The sequence below is a fragment of the Dromiciops gliroides genome, chromosome 3 (genome assembly GCF_019393635.1).
Source record: "Dromiciops gliroides isolate mDroGli1 chromosome 3, mDroGli1.pri, whole genome shotgun sequence".
Taxonomy (NCBI): domain Eukaryota; kingdom Metazoa; phylum Chordata; class Mammalia; order Microbiotheria; family Microbiotheriidae; genus Dromiciops; species Dromiciops gliroides.
Genome location: NC_057863.1, coordinates 551476773 through 551496242, shown reverse-complemented (window position 1 = coordinate 551496242; position 19470 = coordinate 551476773). Strand labels below are relative to the sequence as shown.

Below are 19470 nucleotides of genomic sequence, written 5' to 3'. Positions count from 1 at the left end.
CCAGCCCTGAATTCAGGAGGACCTGAGTTCAAATCCAGCCTCAGACACTTGACATGTTCTAGTTGTGTGAGCCTGGGCAAGTCACTTAACCCTCATTGCCCCACAAAAAAAAAAAGAAAGAAAGAAAAGAAAAGTTGTCCAAAAGTGGAATGTATCCTGTTTCAGGAAACCTGATAGGTAATGAGTTTCCTATCACTGGAAGAGTTGAAATAAGGGTTGGGCATCCACTAATGGGGTATCACTTAGCTAGTACATGTCAGCATTGGGACTACACCAAGTCATCTCCATTACATTAGCGAAGATTTCCCGCCTCATGGTAGTCTCCTTCTTCCCCAGGCCTTCCCTGATCCCTGACTGGTGGGTGCTTTGTCCCTCAGTTATCACATAGTGCTTGTATGCCTTTCTGACGCATTTATCGTAATGTATGCCACATCTAACTCCATGTCTTATTAACCTTAATAGCCTTCAGGTTCCTTGATGATTGGGACTCTGTCTTGTCTGAACTTTATATGTCCCACAGGACCCCCCCCCCAAGGCTCTGTATATAGTAGGAACTTAATATGTATTTGCCGAAGGAATGGAATAATGGGAAATAGCTGTTCACCTTATGTCTGTGTCTCTGTTGCCAGGTTCGCCTAGAGTGGCCCACAGACTTGGCAATCAACCCTATGGATAACTCCCTCTACGTTCTTGACAACAATGTGGTCCTACAGATCTCTGAGAACCATCAAGTTCGCATCGTCGCTGGCAGACCCATGCACTGCCAGGTCCCTGGTATTGACCACTTCTTACTGAGCAAGGTGGCGGTCCACGCAACTCTGGAGTCTGCCACAGCCCTGGCCGTCTCTCACACTGGGGTCCTCTACATTGCCGAGACTGACGAAAAGAAAATCAACCGAATCAGGCAGGTCACCACTAATGGGGAGATTTCGCTGGTCGCTGGTGCCCCCAGTGGCTGTGACTGCAAGAATGACGCCAACTGTGACTGTTTCTCTGGGGACGATGGGTATGCCAAGGATGCTAAATTGAATTCCCCCTCTTCCCTTGCTGTGTGTGCTGATGGGGAGCTCTATGTGGCTGACCTGGGAAATATCAGGATCCGCTTTATCCGGAAAAACAAACCTTTCCTGAACACCCAGAATTTGTATGAGCTGGCCTCCCCCATTGACCAGGAGCTCTACTTGTTCGACACCAGTGGTAAACATCTGTATACCCAGAGCCTCCCCACTGGAGATTACCTGTACAACTTCACTTACACGGGTGATGGTGACATCACCCTCATCACTGATAACAATGGCAACATAGTGAACGTGCGGAGGGACTCCACTGGCATGCCTCTCTGGCTGGTGGTTCCAGACGGCCAGGTATACTGGGTGACGATGGGTACCAATAGCGCCCTGAAAAGTGTGACAACCCAAGGGCATGAGCTGGCCCAGATGACTTACCACGGCAACTCCGGTCTCCTTGCAACCAAAAGCAATGAAAATGGATGGACGACATTTTATGAGTGAGTACCAACACAATTCCATTTGGCGGGCTGGTTTCTTTTCCCCCCACTTAATAGTATTTTATTTTTTCCCAATTACATAGTTGTCAACGCTCATTTTTGCAAGATTTTGAGTTCCAAAGGCTAGTTGGCTAGTTCATGAAGCACACTATTTTCTAAAAGGTGGGGTTCAGTTTAGGGGTAATTCAGGTTGTATTTATTTTGGTCAAAAGTGTGGGTTATGCATCAGTGGCTATGATATATTCTGTGCTTTTATTCTGAATGGTTTTTTTCTAGGAGATTCTGCTACCACATGACCTCTCTCCTCACATTACCCAAATGCCCAAATACCTAAATTAGAAATGTTGAATTAGAAGGGCCTTAAGTGTCATTAAGCCAGCACCTCCCTGAAGTGTAAATCCCCTCTCCAAGGTCCCTGTCAAGTAGTCATCCAGCCTCTACTTTAAGACCTCTAAGGATGAGGAGTTCAGGTCTTCCTGAGGTATCCCATCCCATCCCATGGATGGGCAGTTCTGATTATTACGGAATTTTTTCACAGCACAATGGGAGGCCATAACATCAAACTAGCAATGCTATCAAGCAAGTGATCCCACCAGGTATTCTAAGTAAGACAAGGGGAGGAAGAAATGGTACAGAAGACATCATTTTCAGATCACTGGAAGACATGGAATTCTGATGTCCTAAAATGTATTAACCACAAACTTCACATTTAACAAAACTTTACAATTAACAAAACTTCACATTGTCCAAGGTTATGCAAGTCAACAAGTATTTATTAAGCGCCTTGCTATGGGTCCAGCAATGTCCTAGGTGCCAGAGGATACAAAAAAATGGATAATTTCTACTAAGCTCTCAAAGGGCTTATATTCCAACAGAGAAGACGAGAAGTACAAATATAAGTAGATACAGAGAGTAAATACAGAATATCAGTTCATTATAATATACTCAGTAGTTTGGGAGGGAGTCATTGAGGGGATTCAGAAAGGCTTCGTGTAACAGGTGGTCCTCAAGCCTGTGTATTAAAAGAAGAAATTCTGGAGTTGAGGTGGGGGTGCATTCCAGGCCTGGGGGATAGGCAGGACAAAGGCCTAGAAACAGGAGGTGATGGAGTATCCAGTGTGAAGAGCAGAGAGAGGACCAGTCAATCAAGACAACAGGCACTGATTAATTGCTTCCTATGTGCCAAGCACTCTGCTGATTAGATGACAATCTGACTAGACCACAGAGTGTAAAAGGAGTAATACTTAATGTGGCTGGTTAAATAGGTTGGAGAGTATGTTGTGAAGGGCTGGCCTTAAAAGCTAAACAGAGGGGTTTCTATTTGCTCCTAAAGACAGTAAGGAGCAAGTGGAGTTGATTGACTAGGGTCAAGTCTTTGATCAAAGACAATCGCTTTGGCAGTAGAATGGAGGATGGATGGGGTTAGTGAGAAACTTGAGGCAGGGAGACCAGTTACAGACCCCCTGCAGTAATTTGGGTGTGAGACAATGAGGGCCTGAACTAAGTCGGTGGTAGCTGTTTGAGTATAAGGAAGAGGTCCGACATGAAAGGTACTGTGGAAGTAGACATGTTGAGATTAGGCAACTGACTGGAAATGTGGGGTGAGAGAGAGAGTGAAGGGTTAAGGGTGGTGCCGAGGTTACAAAAATGGGAGACTGGAAGGATGGTGTCGGCCTTGGATAGAAATAAGGATGTATGGAAAAAGAGAGGATTCAGAGGAAAAGATAATGAGCTCTATACTGGATGGGTTGGGTTGGAAATGTATTGAGGACATCCAACTCCCCAGCCAATAAGGCTTATATATAAGCACTTATATAATATATGTAATATATAATATAAGCACTTATAGAGTCGGTGGATTTAGAGCTAAAAGGGGCCTTGCCCATGGTCTGCTCCAGTCCCATCATTTTACAGAAGAGGAAACTGAGGCTGATAGTGGTGGCATGATCCGTCCAAGACTGGGCAATAAAAAAAAATAGGGCTGGGATTCAATCCCGTTCCAAATCTAGTGCTCATTCCAGTTTCATGCTCTTGAAAACCCCAGAACCCGATTCTAAGTTCAGTGATACTGTCTTTCTAGCTTCCTGACTAATGACAATTTAAAGATAGCTTCAATTTCTATAGCACTTTAAGGTGTGCAAAGCTATTATGCATGAATTATATAGCATTTAATCCTCACAACCCTGTGAGTTAAATAGTAAAATGATTTGTTCGTTAATGTATTTATTGTTCCCATTTTACACAGGAGGAAGCTGAGGCTGAGAGAGGTTAAGTGCCCAGGGTCACACAGCAGGACTTAGACCCAGGTCTTCCTGACCCCAGGCCTCCCAGCTCTAACCACTCTGCTGCTTTTTACACCCTGTGTGACATGGTATTTTGCCGGGCAGGTGGAGGAGGCAGGTGTCTGCCACATCAAGGACTCTCTCCTGGCACCTTACACTGCGCTTTCAGAGTCCCGCTGGGGAGAGAGCTGGCTGTCCCTGCCCTAGGAACTCACTCAGCTCCTTGTCCAATTTCCTGCTTTCCCTCAGCATTAGACATAGATCGGCAGCAGAGCATAAATCAGGCAGGCCAGGCGAGGCATAGCTCCGAAGTCAGAGTAAAAGGAAACAGCTATGAGCCGACAGCACTTCCTTCCTGGGAAACAAAACAGCCCAGCGTGCGGAATAGGTGTTCTGGTCATGCCCGCTTCCCCTGAGGAATGCGATTGTTTAATTCCTCACAAGCCAGGGAGGGGAGCCGCTAAGCCGAACCTGACATTCTCACCAATTAGGAGGAAATGGTTTCTGGAATAGAAATGAGGGGAGCTTTGGGAGAAAGTCCAAGTGGAAAAGAGCCAGCCTTTGAATGGATCCCCAGCCTCTGAAGGCATTAACAGCCCCCCCAAAAAAAAATATTGTGACATTGGGCTACGTTGAAAGAATCCTCGCCACCAGAATGAGGCGGGTGACAGTCCTGAAGGATACTGCCCCAGTAGACCCACCCCTGGAGTGTTTGGATCCAGCCACCATATTTCAGGATGGGGACCATGTCCTGGGAAGGTGTATTAAAGGACCTGAGTATGATTCATGTGGGGAGAAGAAAAAACTTGGGGTGTGTGTGATAGCTCTCTTCAGATATTTGAAGGGCCCGATGTCAAGGAGAATAAGAATTTAATTCATTCCATTTTGCCAAATAGACCAGAACAAATACCAGTTGTGCAGAAGGCACCTGACATAAAATTTTGACTTGATTTGGGGATGGAGATGTGGGGGAAGAACTTCCTAATATTTAGAGCTCTCCAGAGGTAACATGAACTGCCTTTGGTAGGGAAGTAAGTTCTCCATTACTGGAAATGAGCAGAGTTAAGAGAATCCCTCATCAAGGATGTTGTAAATATCTGGACAATTGGACTTTTATCACCTTTCAAGTTCCTTCCCACCCTGAGATGGTGTGATTCAGGGCTCACAACCCTGGTTAATAGGGGAGGATTCACCAGAAGCATTATATGTACTCTCCTGAGAGAAGCCTTTGTATTTGACCAGTGTACACAATACAGTGATACCCCATTTGTAGAGCATTGTTGGGCACTGAATTCTTCCACGTCATGAAATTTTCCAGTCATCTAAAAGTTTAACTCCCAAAATGGTTTTCTCCTCTTAAACATTTACCATGGAAATCTTTTTTTTTTTCAGGACAATGAGGGTTAAGTGACTTGCCCAGGGTCACACAGCTAGTAGTAAGTGTCAAGTGTCTGAGGCCAGATTTGAACTCAGGTCCTTCTGAATCCAGGGCCAGTGCTTTATCCACTGTGCCACCTAGCTGCCCCCTATGGAAATCTTTCTAAAAGGAATTACTATACTTCTGAGCCTTCATTAACAGGATGTTGGATGTAATTTGATTTTCTCTTAATGTTTAGTCATTGTGAGCATCAGTTATTATCCTGTGCATGAAGTGCATAGGGCATTCAGTACCTTCATGAAATAGCCCCAAATTGCTGTGTTCTTGAAATTCTCTATTTGCCACTTAGCCATCTTCTACCTCCTCATTTATTGTCTGTTCTCATTCTTCACTGCCGTCCCATCAGTGAGCCTGCCTCCAGCCCCAGCAGCTATTTCTCATTTGCTGTGGGTTTAGAAACAAATGAACCACACTTGTTAGCACTATCTCGAGAGTAAGTAGGTACTAAGGGAAGTCCTGAGGGACTCTCTTTCTGAGCAAGGTGCAATATCCATTTGGGCTGCTCGGGAATACTTTGGGTTTCTTTCCTTTTCTTGGCTGTGTTTCAAATATCTGAACCACCTGATAGTTAAGTGACCTATAGATAAGTAAGATGGTTCTATAAATCCCAAAATGAGTTTGGTTTTCAACATTTGTTTTCATAAGATTTTTAGTTCCTAATTTTTCTCCCTCCCTCCCCTCCCCCCTCCCCAAGACAGAAAGCAATCTGATATAGGTTATATATAATGAATTTGGATCCTTAAGCTACACTTTGTCTTAAAAATTGACCAGGTGTTTTATCATCCCCAAAATCTAAAGGAACAGGCCACATGATTGATTATATTATATTCACATACATAACTTGCCTTCCTCCAGTAAGGACTCCCTCCATATCCAAGTGTGGCCGAGAAGAAAACATCAGGAAAAGCCTTCTATAAATAATCTATTAATAATAATCTGGAGGTTATTCTTACATATCTATAACAATCTATAGATTATTCTTACATATCTATAATAATCTATAGAACAGCAGTCCTATGATATAGATATAATTCTAAGATATGTAAGGGACTAAAATCCTAGCTAGTCTGTCTAAAATATCTAATGAGTGGTCACCAATAAATTATAAGCTTTAGCAAGAGTATTGAAGTGTTTAAGTATTTATTAAAGAGCATTAGGATCAGAGAGAAAGGTAAAAATCTAACTATTTCTAAGAGACCCCATCATCTGACCAGCCACGGCAAGGTCAGGAACAAAAAGGACCCAACACTTCCTGTGAAACTCGGCACATCCCCCACACACAGCTCCAAGCTAATTGGCTGGTGGCTTGGATAGACAGTACCCACGAGCTAACATCACTTCCTGACGCCAAGGACCTGAATGCATGGCTTGCCCTCAGACGCCTTCTCCTCATGGTGGAGCTTTCCTACAGTAGCTCTCCAGCAGGTGGCATCATTCCAGTCGTTACAGATATAAATTCTGTAATGAAAGATAAAACCTGATTTGTGTTTTGAAGGAAGCTTATAGTTCAATGAGATAGAAGAGAAGAGGTAATTCATTCCAGGCATGGGCAGCTAATCTGTAGTAAAGGATAGAGGCAGGAGATAGGGTGTCCATTTGAAATGTACAATACAAGAGGGGAGGAAATGAGCAATCAATATAGAAAGATAAGTTGGAACCAAATTGTGAAGGGCTTTCAATGCTGTACATTTGTGTGTTATTGTCAGGTCAATGGGAAGCCTTTGCAACTCCTAGAAATGGGGAGTGGCACAGCAAGAGCTTCTTTCTTCCTCCGTGTCTTAACAAATTGCCTGTCTATGAGTCATACCTTTTCCCAAAATATCTGGTTTGTATAAAATCTGAAGTACCATCTCAGCCGTGTGTGTGTGTGTGTGTGTGTGTGTGTGTGTGTGTGTGTGTGTGTGTGTGTTGCTTTCAAAGAAATATCTCCATAAGGGCAATGACTGACTCTGAGGTAGTGGGTCCTCTGACACAGGATGTCTTCAAGCAGAGCCTGAATGACACTCCACCTTAAGGATATTGTAAAGAGGAGTCCTGTTTCAGGGAGAAATTAGACTAGATAACCTCTGTAATCTCTTCCTATTCAATTGAATTTAACAAATGATATTCAATTGGCACTTATTATGAGTAAGGCATGTCATTAGGCATCAAAATATTGTAATTTCCTGAAATTCCAAATTGGAGAGTTTATAATTTTGTCCCATTTGGGAATGGCAGGTACAGCCTATATTTGGGGGCAGTGAAAATTTGGACTAATAGCGATTCCCAAATTACTGTTTAACGGAGTCATGGAAAGACCACGAAGTAAGAGTCAGTATTCTGGATTCAGGTCCCAGCTTTGCTCTATCATCATAGTCATCAATTAAGACACCATTGTCATCATCACAGGTACCTACTAACATATATAAATATAGCATCTACTATGTGCCAGGCATATGCTACGTGCTTCACAAATACTACTCTCATTTGATCCGCACAACAACCTGGGGAGGTTGGTGCTATCATTATCCCCATTTTATAGATCAGTAAACTGAGGCAAACCAAGTGGCCCAGGGTCACATAGTTTATAAGTGCCTGAATCCAGATTTGAACCCAGGCCTTCCTGACTCCAGGCGGGGGACAGCCTAGCTGCTGGTTCTGTGATCTAGGTCAGATGCTCGCCTGGCCTGGGCCTCATTTTCTTCTCAATAAAATTAGATTTAAATGAGATGATCTTTCTCAGGTCTCTTCCAGCTCTGACATTATGTGAGTCTAAAGTAATGAAACCACCACTTAACCCAAGCCTCCTGCACCAAACAGCATTAGGGACAGATGATGTGGCTTGTTGAAACTGATGGGCCAAGGAAGGGAGAGTGATGGATCAGGAGTTTGGGCAGGTCGCACCAAAGCACCATGGATCCAATTAGGTGTCTGCCTTTCCATTGGATCTCCTTAGCAGCCCCGATTCCATATAGCTGTTTAGCAGCTCAATAAACCCCAACCCAACTCCTGTAGCACTAAATCTCTGTCCTGCCCGCTCCTAGAATAAGGGCTTGTTAAGACAACAAGCTTCAAGCTCATGCTCAGAATCACAGAACTGCAAAGTTGGGAGGGACACTAGCAGCCACCCAGCCACAACCCTTACTGAATATGCATCCCCTCTGTGACCTAGCTGACAAGCAAAGGCATGGCCAGCTTTGGCTTGGAAACCTCCAGTAAAGAGGTCCCCACTCCTTCCCAAGGCAGTAGCCCATCCTATTTTGGGACAGTCTTCCCAACAATGAGCCCAAATTGGGCTCTCTGCAACTTTTTTTTTTTTTGCAAGGCAATGAGGGTTAAGTGACTTGCCCAGGGTCACACAGCTAGTTAAGTGTCACGTGTCTGAAGCACGGAGATTGGATTTGAACTGGATTTGAACTCAGGTCCTCTTGAATCCAAGGCCAGTGCTTTATCCACTGCGCCACCTAGCTGCCCCCTCTTTGCAACTTCTAACCACTGTCCCTGGTCCTGCCCTCTGGAGCCAGTGGATAAAGTCTAATCCTTCCCCTACCTAAGCATCACTAGTTCCTTCAACAGATCCTTGAGGCCCTTCGCCATCTTGGTTGATTCAGTTGTTCCCCAATCCACTCATTACAGTTTTCTTGGCCATTAAGTATACAGCAGCCAGTCTATGCCTTCATAGGTAGCTCTTTGCCATTTGACAAGACTGAAAATGTCACCTTCAAAGAACCAATCCTCCTATGAGGCACTTTTCAGTCTGTAGCTAGGCTAGCCCGAGCTCGGGTCTCAAACACACAGTCACTATAGAAGTCCCAGCTCGGTAGAATCTGATTCAGTCAATATTTATTAAGTACCTACTATGTGCCATGCACTGTGCTAGAGGTTAGGGATACAGAGACCAAAAAAAAAGTCATCCCTGCCCTCACAGAGCTTACATCCTGCTGGGGAGATATGACATATACATATGTAAATACAGAGTAATTCCAAGAGAGAGAAAAAGATTGTGCCTTACTGGGAGAGCCTTTGGGAGCCCATGGTCATGAGCAAGGGAATAAGCATGTTCTGTGGGGAGCTAGGTGGTGCAGTGTGCCATTTCCTTTTCCAGCTCATTTTACAAATGAGGAAACTGAGGCAAACAGGGTTCAGTGACTTGCCTAGGGTCACACAGCTAGTAAATGTCTTGAGGCAGGATTTTAACTTAGGAAAAGAAGTCTTGACTCCAACCCCAGGGCTCTATGCACTGTGGCGCCACCTAGCTTCTAGCAGGAAGCATTGAAGGACTTTAGCAGTCAATCTCTAACATAATAATAATAATAAATATATTAATATTAATTAATTAATATTAATAATAATAAATCTCTAACAGTTCAGAGCATCCACAACAAGTGATACAGGCAGAACAGAAAGCACTCTGCTCTGAGTTCAGATTCTGCCTCTGCCACTTGTGTGACCCTAGCTAAGTCATTTCATAGGGCAGGAACTGTCTTTTTGCCTTTCTTTGCATCTTTGGTGCTTAGCACAGTACCTGGCACAGAGCAAGTGCTTAATATATGTCTATTGACTGGTTTATCAGGGGAGAAGTCAGGCAGGGTTTCGGCGTTCAAACACCAGTCAAGAATCAGTTGTCACTGTTCATTTTCTCTAACATTGGACAACATCTGTTTCAAATTTTGGCTCCAGGAGAACAGAATCAGACAGCTAAGAATATGTCCTAAGAAGAAACATCCATGGTCCAAAACAAGCTTTGCAAAGCGGGACATAGTGGTCATAGGAATATTCTTGCTTGTAAATTTGTCCCAGTTCAGTGGCAGGCTCCAGATGGGTTTCCTTTCATTCATTCATTCATTCAGTAACTCAGCAAAAAAGCACACACATTTAGCATCGACAGTATTTTGTATTCTGCGGCGAGTTAGGTAAGCCTTGGAAGGCATGTAGACAGGTACAAAACAGAGCCCCAGGGATTTTACAGTCTAGAATAAGATATGGAATAGCAAAGCTGCTGAATAATGTAGTAAGTGATCTCACTGGAATGGTATAGACAAGAAACACTGTCTGTCCGTGAACCTGCTCTATGACTTCCTGCCTCCAGCAGAAGGCTAGAACTTTCCAGGCTGGAGCACTTTGTCTTTGTATTCCCAGGGTTTAGCACAAGTGCTTTGCCCTTTGGGGGTTGGGGGATGGGAAGACAGAGGAGTAAAACCTATGATTTCTTAATCTAAGACACTCCAACTAGTGAGGAATTTCCTCTGCCAGTGTAGAAAAGTACGACTTGCCCAGGGCCACCGAGCCAGTATAGCCATCAGAAGTGGGACTTGAGCCCAAATCTTTCTGACTCCAAAGCCAGGACACTTGTGCGCGTTCTCTCTCTCTCTCTCTCTCTCTCTCTCTCTCTCTCTCTCTCTCTCTCTCTCTCTCTCTCTCTCTCTCTCTCTCTCTCTCTCTCTCTCTCTCTCTCTCTCTTTCTCTCTCCCCCTCTCTCCCCCTCCCTCTCTCCCTTCCTCCCTCTCTCCCTCCCTTTCCCTCTTCCTCTCTCTTTCTCCCTCTCTCCCCTTCTCTTCCTGTCTCTCTCCCTGTGCTAGCTCCCCACCCCAGGCAGAGTGGGTGATTAATAAATAGATGTTGAATTGCTTCCAATTGCTGGCTTAAAGTGGGGAGGGCTAGCTGCAATGGTAGCTTAGTAATTCAGGAAATTGTTAGGTACTGGTGACATTAACAGTTTCTCCCTACAGGGATCATTTGTGATTCAGGTAGGGTATGTCATAATAATCACTACCTTTATATGGCACTTTAAGGTTTGCCAAGCATTTTACAAATATTATTTCATTCTATCCTAGCACAACCACCCTGGGAGGTAGATACTGTTCTTTTCAACCTTTTACAGATGGCAGACAGAGATTAAGGGACTCATCCAGGATCACACAGCTGTTGTTCAGTCATTTTTCAGTCATGCCAGACTCTGACTCTGCATGACCCCATTTGGGGTTTTCTTGGCAAAGACACAGGAGTGGTTTGCCATTTCCTTCTCCAGCTCATTTTACAGATGAGGAAACTGAGGCAAACAGGCCTAAGTGACTTTCTCACAATCACACAGCTAGTAAGTGTCTGAGACCAGATTTGAACTCAGAAAGATGAGTCTTCCTGACGGCAGGCCCAGTACTCGCTCTATCCACTGTTCCATCCAGCTGAGATGTGGATGTGATAAAATAATGGGACTTGGCAGACGCCCAGCAGCCCCCACCTGAAGTTTGATTTGGAATTGATTAAATTGGGAGCGACTGAGAGACTGAGAACCTGCTTAATGATAAGTAAATTGAGACCACACCTGGCCGGCCCTAAGTAAGATGTTGTTCTCAGAAGTTGAACCTAGTTAAGGTTGATTAAATTGAGACCACCACTGGCCAACCCTGAGTGGGGTGTGTTCTTAGAGGCTGTGGACTGCAAAATCAACAGGAGACTGCTCTCGACCAATCAACTTGAAGAACCTCCCATTTTGGGGAGAAGGACAGGAAGTAGGAAGCTGAGGCTGGCGGAGGGGATCTTGCTCTTTTGATTCGAGACATCAGTTTGGTGGCAGAAACTTCCCATGGGCTACTAGGAAAGCTAAGATTTCCATGCTATAAGGAATATGTTCTCAATCTTTCTCACTCTTCAATATCTTATATCTTTTTAAAAAATCCTTAAAAGCCTAAACTCTTGCTGAATTTATCAGTGATTTTAGCCAGTTTCCCCCCAAAATGGGGGGGGGGGCAGATTAGAACCCACAATACATGGAAAAACTTAATAACCAGAGCTAACCACCAATAAACTGGCTTCTGTGTGAAGTAGTGAGCTCCTCATCACTGGAGAAACTCAGGTAGAGGGAGGAGGATCCTGTTTCAGGATGCTGTAGATCTGCTTTTTGCATTGAGTAAAAGGTGGGACTAGATGAACTCTAAGGACCCTTGCAGTTCAGAATTCTCTGTGATCATCAAAGTCACTAAAAACCAAGGGTCTCTAGAGCCACTGATTAGCAACAAACATCACCTTAACCCTGGATGTTGAAACTGAGCTAAACAAGCCTCCTTTTGGAGATGGCTGGAGTGTGCCAGCCCAGCACTTGTTCATGTCAAGCATTAGCTATTTCTTCCATCATCCCACACAGGGCAGATGCTCAAGGAAATGGCTGCCTGGGCATGTGGCTGCCTCTGAATGAATCTTTAATCCCTTCCTCTACAGGAACTCAGAAAATAGTTCATCTGGGCCAATACTGCAGCTTGGTGCCCCTCCTCTAAACCTTAGCCTTTATGAACAGGATGACCCAGATTCAGTTGATATCACAACTATCTAGCCACAGATACTCAGGTTGAAGCACAGGGCAGTGGTAAGGACCCTGGACAGTGGCTTAACAAATAGGGATCTACTACTTCTATCTTGAGCTTCCCTGAACCCCAGGGAGAGAAAGAGCTTGGACTAATTGATCACAAAAATTCTGAGATTCAAAATCAAATGAGATAACATACATCAAGGACTTTGCAAAACTTAAAGCGCTTTGTAAATGCTAACTATTATCATCTCCATCACCATCATTATTATTATCTCATTTATCTTTCTCACAGTATCGGGAAATAGGGTTGCTATAGGAGAAAGTGTTTTGTGAATTCTGAAATGCTAAATACACAGGAGTTATTATTATGCTGAGACTCAGCTGTAGCTCTGTAAATCCCAGAATCCCAGACCCTTGTCAAGAAATAAGGGATTAACTAGAGAGATGGGAGTGAAGAGGTGAGAGAGAAAGAACAGAGTGGAAATCAAGTCCCCATCATTTTCTCCTTGTTAAAATCCACTCAGTACCACTGATGCTGCCTCAGCCCTGAGGCAGCTCCAAATATGTTTCTAATATCCAATTTTCCAATAATCCAATTCAGCAAACATTTGTTAAATATTTACAATGTACCGGGCACAGTGCTTAGTGCTGGGGATACAAAAATTTTTTAAATGAAGCTGTCCCTGTCCACAAGGAGGTTACAGTCTACTGGGACTGGTGGGGGAGGGGAGTGGCATGTACACAGGTAAATCAATACACAATATATCCCAAGTAAATTCAAAGTGGTTTTGATGGGGACACTAATGGGGTAACTGAGGAAAGGCCTTTCATTGGGAGCTTTATTAGAATATACACTCCTAGAGATTAGGCATTATTTCATTCTTTCTAGCCAGAGTGCCCAGCACATAGTAGGTGCTTTAAAATGCTTTTTGCTTGATTAAGGTGGCACTGTAGCTCAATCTGCAGGGAGTTAGGTGTTCTAGGAGATGTGGGTAAAGAGGAAAAGCAGCCAGATGGGCACAGCCTGTGCAAAGGTGGGAAATAGAATGTCTCATACAAAGTCAGAGGTAGCAGAAACACCTAGGAATGGAGTGATACTTTCCCCAAGTCTATTGTGTGATAGAAAGTGGACAGTATTGAGAGTAAGAACACCTGGATTCAAGACTTGCCTTTACCACTTATAGGACCTAATTTTTTTTTTCTTTTCTTTCTTTCTTTTTTTTTTTTTTTTGCGGGGCAATGAGGGTTAAATGACTTGCCCAAGGTCACACAGCTAGTGTCAATTGTCTGAGGTCGGATTTGAACTCAGGTCCTCCTGAATCCAGGGCCGATGCTTTATCCACTGTGCCACCTTTAGCCAGAGTTTTGGCATCTGTAAAATGGGAACAATAATACTCGTACTACTTATCCCACAGAACTGTTGTGAGAATCAAATGAGATAATAGCCATGTCATTTATCTTTGTTTCTGATACCTAGGACAGTGCTTGGACAGTAGATAATTAGGAGAAGTAACATGATGTAATTGAATGAATGAATGCCCAAAGTAGTTATTAAATGCTTACTGAGTACAGAGCACTGAGAATACACATAGAAAAGACAATCCCTGCTCTCAGAGAGGGGTGGGGTATTGGGCAGGGAAGGGGGACAACATATACTGAAAGTTTCGGCTGCATGTCATATGGAAAGGTCCTATGATCCTTCCGATGAATAGAACTTAATGCTGAGAGATCTGGGTTTGAATTCCACTCCAAAGGTGTGCCTTCAAGCATTCTAGAAATGGATGCCCTTGTTATTAGTCATAAAGGAAGGGTGGGGAAAGAAGGACCCAAGGAATAATATATTTCCAGGGCAGAAGCAATTGACAGAAATAATAGGCATGTGTATTAAAAAGAAAAAAAACTCCTGTTGCATTTACAAGTGAGTACTGAAGGCTATTATTCAGACCTGATTTTTACACTTCATCTGCCCTTAATTAAAAATAATAATAAAAATGTTAATAGCATACTTGCTCTCCCATCTCACATCCACATCTACAGCAGAGTAGAGAAAACATTAGATGTTGGCATATAACCTTTGGGAAATACTTATGGAAGAGAGATCATACCCCCACCCCAAATAAACTTCTGGTAGCATGTCTTCAAAGCCACAAAATAATTACTGCTGATCATGGAATCATAGTTTGGAAGGCACCTATTTCTTGGTTCACACAGACTGTAAGAAAAAAAGCTGAGATTGAATCTGCCAACTCATATTCTTAGTCTTCCACGGACCAGGAGTTCTTAACCTAGGGTCCCCAGTAGATTTCAGGGGAATCTGTGAACTTGAATGGGAAAAAAATGGCATCTCTGTTTTCATTTCCCATTAGATAATTCATCATCTTTTGATCAAAGCAGTTCATTAATCCATCTTCTCAGACAGGAGTTCTTAACCTGAGGTTGGGTCTGTGGATATATTTCAGTGGGTCTGTGAACTTGTATGGGGCAAAAAAAAAATTACTTCTTGATTGACCTCTAATTGAAATTTAGCATTCCTTTCAAATATTTAAAAACATGATACTTGTATAACCTGTATCTGATTGCTTACTGCCTCAGGGTGGGAGAAAGGGAAGGGAGGAAGGGATAAAATTTGGAACTCAAAACTATAAATAAAAATGTTTATTATTTTAAAAAAACGTGATACTGAGAAGGGGGTCCATAAGCTTGCCCACCTTGCCACAGAGGGCCGTGATACAAAGATGGGTAAGAACCCCTGGTTTAGACAATGGAGAAGATGGTTAGTCTAATTAGATTTTAACTATTTTCAGGGACAGAGATAAAAATCCCTAAGTTGTACATTCTCCTCTGTTAAATTAAATTCAACAAACATCGATTGAGGACTAAATGGATTTCAAGACTTTTTGTGAAGATAATGAGTTTTGTTTTGAACCTATGTGGTTTCAGGTGCTGGTGGGACACCCAAGTAGAACTAACTATCTAATGCTTTTAAAACCTAAACGTAGCTCTGTGGAATTGTAATAGCCCTTGAAGTTTTGTAAAGTACTTTCCACACAACAAATAGGTAGTGTAAGTATTATTATCCCCATACTGAGGGTATAGACTGAAACTCAGAGGTTGAGTGACTTGCCCATAGTCATATAGCTAGTAAGTATTAGAAGAAATGAATGAATTTATGAAGTGCCTACCATGTGTGAGGCACTGTGCTATTGGGGATGAATTCCAGTGCTTTCCTTCTGTTGATTATTTCCCATTTCTCCTGTATATAGCCTGCTTTGTATATGTCTGTTTGCATGTCTCCTCCATTAGATGAGGGCAGGAACCATCTTTTGCCTCTTTTTGTATCCTCAACCCTTGGCATAGAGCCAGTTGATTGAAATGAAACAGTAACTGCTCTCAAGGAGTTCACATTCTAATAGGAAGAGGGAACACATATCGGGGAGTCATGTGGGCAAGGGAGGGACTTTGGGGATCAGGAGGCATAAGGATGGCGAGCAGAGCCATAGGGGAGTTGACTGTCACATCTTTTTTCCAAACCAAGTATTGGTTTTTTGATTCCCTGACAAAGAAATGGAAGTAGGGCACAGCCAGAGAGGAGAGCCGGGCATATGTACAGGAGGCAGAGAGCAAGACGCCCATGGATGGTTGGATGGAATGGGATGGGAAACATGGTCTAAGGCCAGTCATGGATTTGGATTCAGGCAGCCTGTGTTCCTTTCTTTTTTCCTGAGGCAGTGAGGGTTAAGTGACTTGCCCAGGGTCACACAGCTAGTAAGTGTCAAGTGTCAAAGGCCTGATTTTAACTCAGGTCCTCCTGAATCCAGGGCTGGTGCTTTATCCACTGTGCCACCTAGTTGCCCCGCAGCCTGCATTCCACATCCCAGCTCTGCCATCTGCTGACTGTGTGACCTGCCCAAGCAGGTCCCTTGGCCTCCCTAGGCCTCATTTTCCTCAGCTGTAAAATGGGGGGGGGGAAGGTGGGTAGAATGACCTTGAGTCTCCTCTCACTTGAAAACTATGCTCCCAAGCCTCCCGTGATACCTTCTATACAACTTCTCAGGCCTTCCTGACCCCAGGCCCAAACTTTTATTGACTCGTAGGGGTTTTCAGCATCATTCTTCCTATATCACAGATGAGAAAATTAAGGCTCAAAGGTGAAATGATTTGCTTATGATTATACAGTGAGCCTGTGAATAACCCACAGGATTGGTTAATAACACTCACATTGATATTGCCCTATACGGTTAACAAAGGCCCGTTCCTCAACAATCCGTGTAGTGCAGGTGATGTTATCCCCATTCCACAACTGAGGAAACTGAGGTACACAGAGGTTCAACAGTCACTGGCCTCTGGTCATACATGTATCCCCGGATCATCAAACTTTTGCAGTAGAAGAGATCTCAGATCTCTACAGAGAGGCCTCTGACATCTGAGGTCTCTTCTAATGCAAAAAGTGTAATGATCTGGGGAAGGAGGCAGCAAGGGACCCAGAAGGAGGGTATCAGTAACTTCATGTGAACTCCCTAGAGACCTCTGAATGCATCCCGGTACTAGCTTCGCTGATTCTCTCTTATGAGCTCCGGGCTAAGGTTAGGCCGTGTTTGCTTCACTGGAGATGCCAGAACATTCAGCCGTCCTGTCACCGGTGCTGGTCTCCTTCGGTGCTAACAAGAACATTGGGAAGCAGGAAGACTCAATACTCGGGTCTCCTGACTCTTATATGAGGCCCTGGTGTGGTGGCGTGTCTGCAAGAATTACAGTCATGATGAGGAGGAGGAGGAAGAAGATAAAGGAAAAAGAGGAAGAGGAGGAAGAAGGATAAAGGGAAAGGAATAAGCATTTATTAGATCCCTTCTATGTACTAGGCACTATGCTAAGTTCTTTATAAATATGGTCTCATTCAATCCTCACAATAGCCCTGCAAAGCAGATGCTGTTATTAACCTCATTTTACAATTGAGGAAACTGAGACAAATAGAGGCTAAGTGAATTACCCAGGGTCACATGGCTGACTATCTGAGGCAGATTTTAATTTAAATCTTCCAGATTCTAGGCCCAGGGACCTAGTCACTGTTCTACCTGCCTGATACATCTGTATAGTCCTTTACAATTTACAAGACATTTTCTTCACAACAGCCCTGTATCATTATCCCCTTTTTACATGAAAGAAAAATCAAGGCTCAAGAGAAATTAAGGGATTTGCCCACGGTCATGTAGCTAATCTGTAAGGAGATATGAGTATCTATAAGACTTGGAAAGTCTGGAGATGAGTTCGTATGCCTGTAGTCAAAGCTCCAAGACCCCTGTCTTCCTTGACCCAGGGAAAAAGGTTTTCAGTAACAAACTTGGTACTGGCTCCAATATTAACACTTATCTCTGAACACTTTCTTCTGTGACCCTGGCTGGACCTTGGGCATCTCAATGCTTTCAATACCATAACAATTCATTTTTTTTTTAAAAAGCCAATCGCTCTCACACTACAACCTCCTCCTGATCCACAGAAAAAGATATCATCATTTCTCTCCTAAGACCCTTATGCTATATTGTGTCCCTGGAAGGCAAGTAAATGTCTTCATCTGGGAAATCATAAAATCATAGAATTGATAGGCGGAAGGAAACTTTGAGGTCAGGAACCAAAAGAGAAAGAACCCCTCAGCCGGTGACTGCTTCCTACTTCGTGTCCTCCTCCCAGAAATGGGAGGCTCCTCAAGTTGATTTGCTGGTAGCTTTGATAGACAGTATCCACAAGCAAACATTACTTCCTGATGCCAAGGAACTGACCACATGGCTTGCCCTCAGACGCCTTCTCATGATGGAGCTTTCCTACAGTAGCTCTCCAGCAGGTGGCATCATTCCAGTTGTTACACTGCCTTATCCTAAGGGATAAAGAGAGAGACAGAGGCAGAGAGAGCAGCGACTTGCATCACACAGGTTGTAAGTAACACAGTTAGGATTAAGATTCCTGTCAAGTATTTAAAGAACTGTACTACAGAAGAGAGATTGGACTTGGTCTACTTGAAGCTACAGGGAAGAACCAGAATCAACAGGTGAAAGTTGCGGAGATAGATTTCAGCTGGATCTAAGAAAAAACCTCTTAATAACTGTTGTAAATATAAGCTCCTTGGGGCAGCTGGGTGGCACAGTGGATAGAGCACCAGCCCTGGAGTCAGGAGGACCTGAGTTCAAATCTGGCCTCAGACACTTAATACTAGCTGTGTGACCCTGGGTGAGTCACTTAACCCCAATTGCCTCTCACACACATAAAAAAGAAAGAAATATAAGCTCCTTGAGGGGAGGGACAACATTTTTTTTTGTATTCTCATCACCTAGTACAGGACCTTATTCATAGTATGATCATAATAAATATTTGTTTAATGGAGCTGAACAGTTAAAGCTGTCCAACGATGGAATGGGCTACCTCTTAAATTAGTGAAGGTCTTTGGGCAGAGGCTGGTTTACCACTTGTCCGGAATGGTATAGAGGGCATTCATTTATCAGGTAGAGAATAGACTAGGACATTCAGGTCCCTTCCATTTCAGTGATTCCACTGGATTTCCAAAATTTCGTAAGCCTGAAAAACAGTTTGTATCAACCCAGCCTTCATATCCAGGGAGTACAAGAACCTCACTTCTTCCTGCAGTTTCATATGGTGAGACTAAGAGAAGTCCAGTGCACACCACAGAAGGGGTGGACCCCTTCTCCACCCCAGTAAAGTCTTGCAAAAACCAAACTCAAGAGACCAGCCAGCGGTCATCTCCTTGGCAGCATTAAACCACTGTCCTTCAGTTCTCAGAGTTGAACCAATGGCACAACTAGGCTTGGAACTCAGAACTGGGCAGAATCTACATCCTGGGGAATATTTTTTACATATTAAATATGTAAAATGTCCACATCACAAGGAACTGCAGGTAAGTAGCACAATAGATGGAGCACAGGGCCTGGAGTCAGAAGATCTGAGTTCATATCTA

At 43.6% G+C, this 19470-nt stretch overlaps 1 protein-coding gene across 1 annotated transcript in view; it reads left to right on the top strand.

The window, feature by feature from the left end:
• The window catches only part of TENM4 (teneurin transmembrane protein 4), a 1214428-nt gene that overhangs the window by 1158580 nt on the left and 36378 nt on the right, over positions 1-19470 (top strand). The window contains 1 exon segment of the mRNA XM_043992715.1: positions 630-1507. Within this exon segment, the coding sequence (XP_043848650.1) occupies positions 630-1507 (878 nt within the window).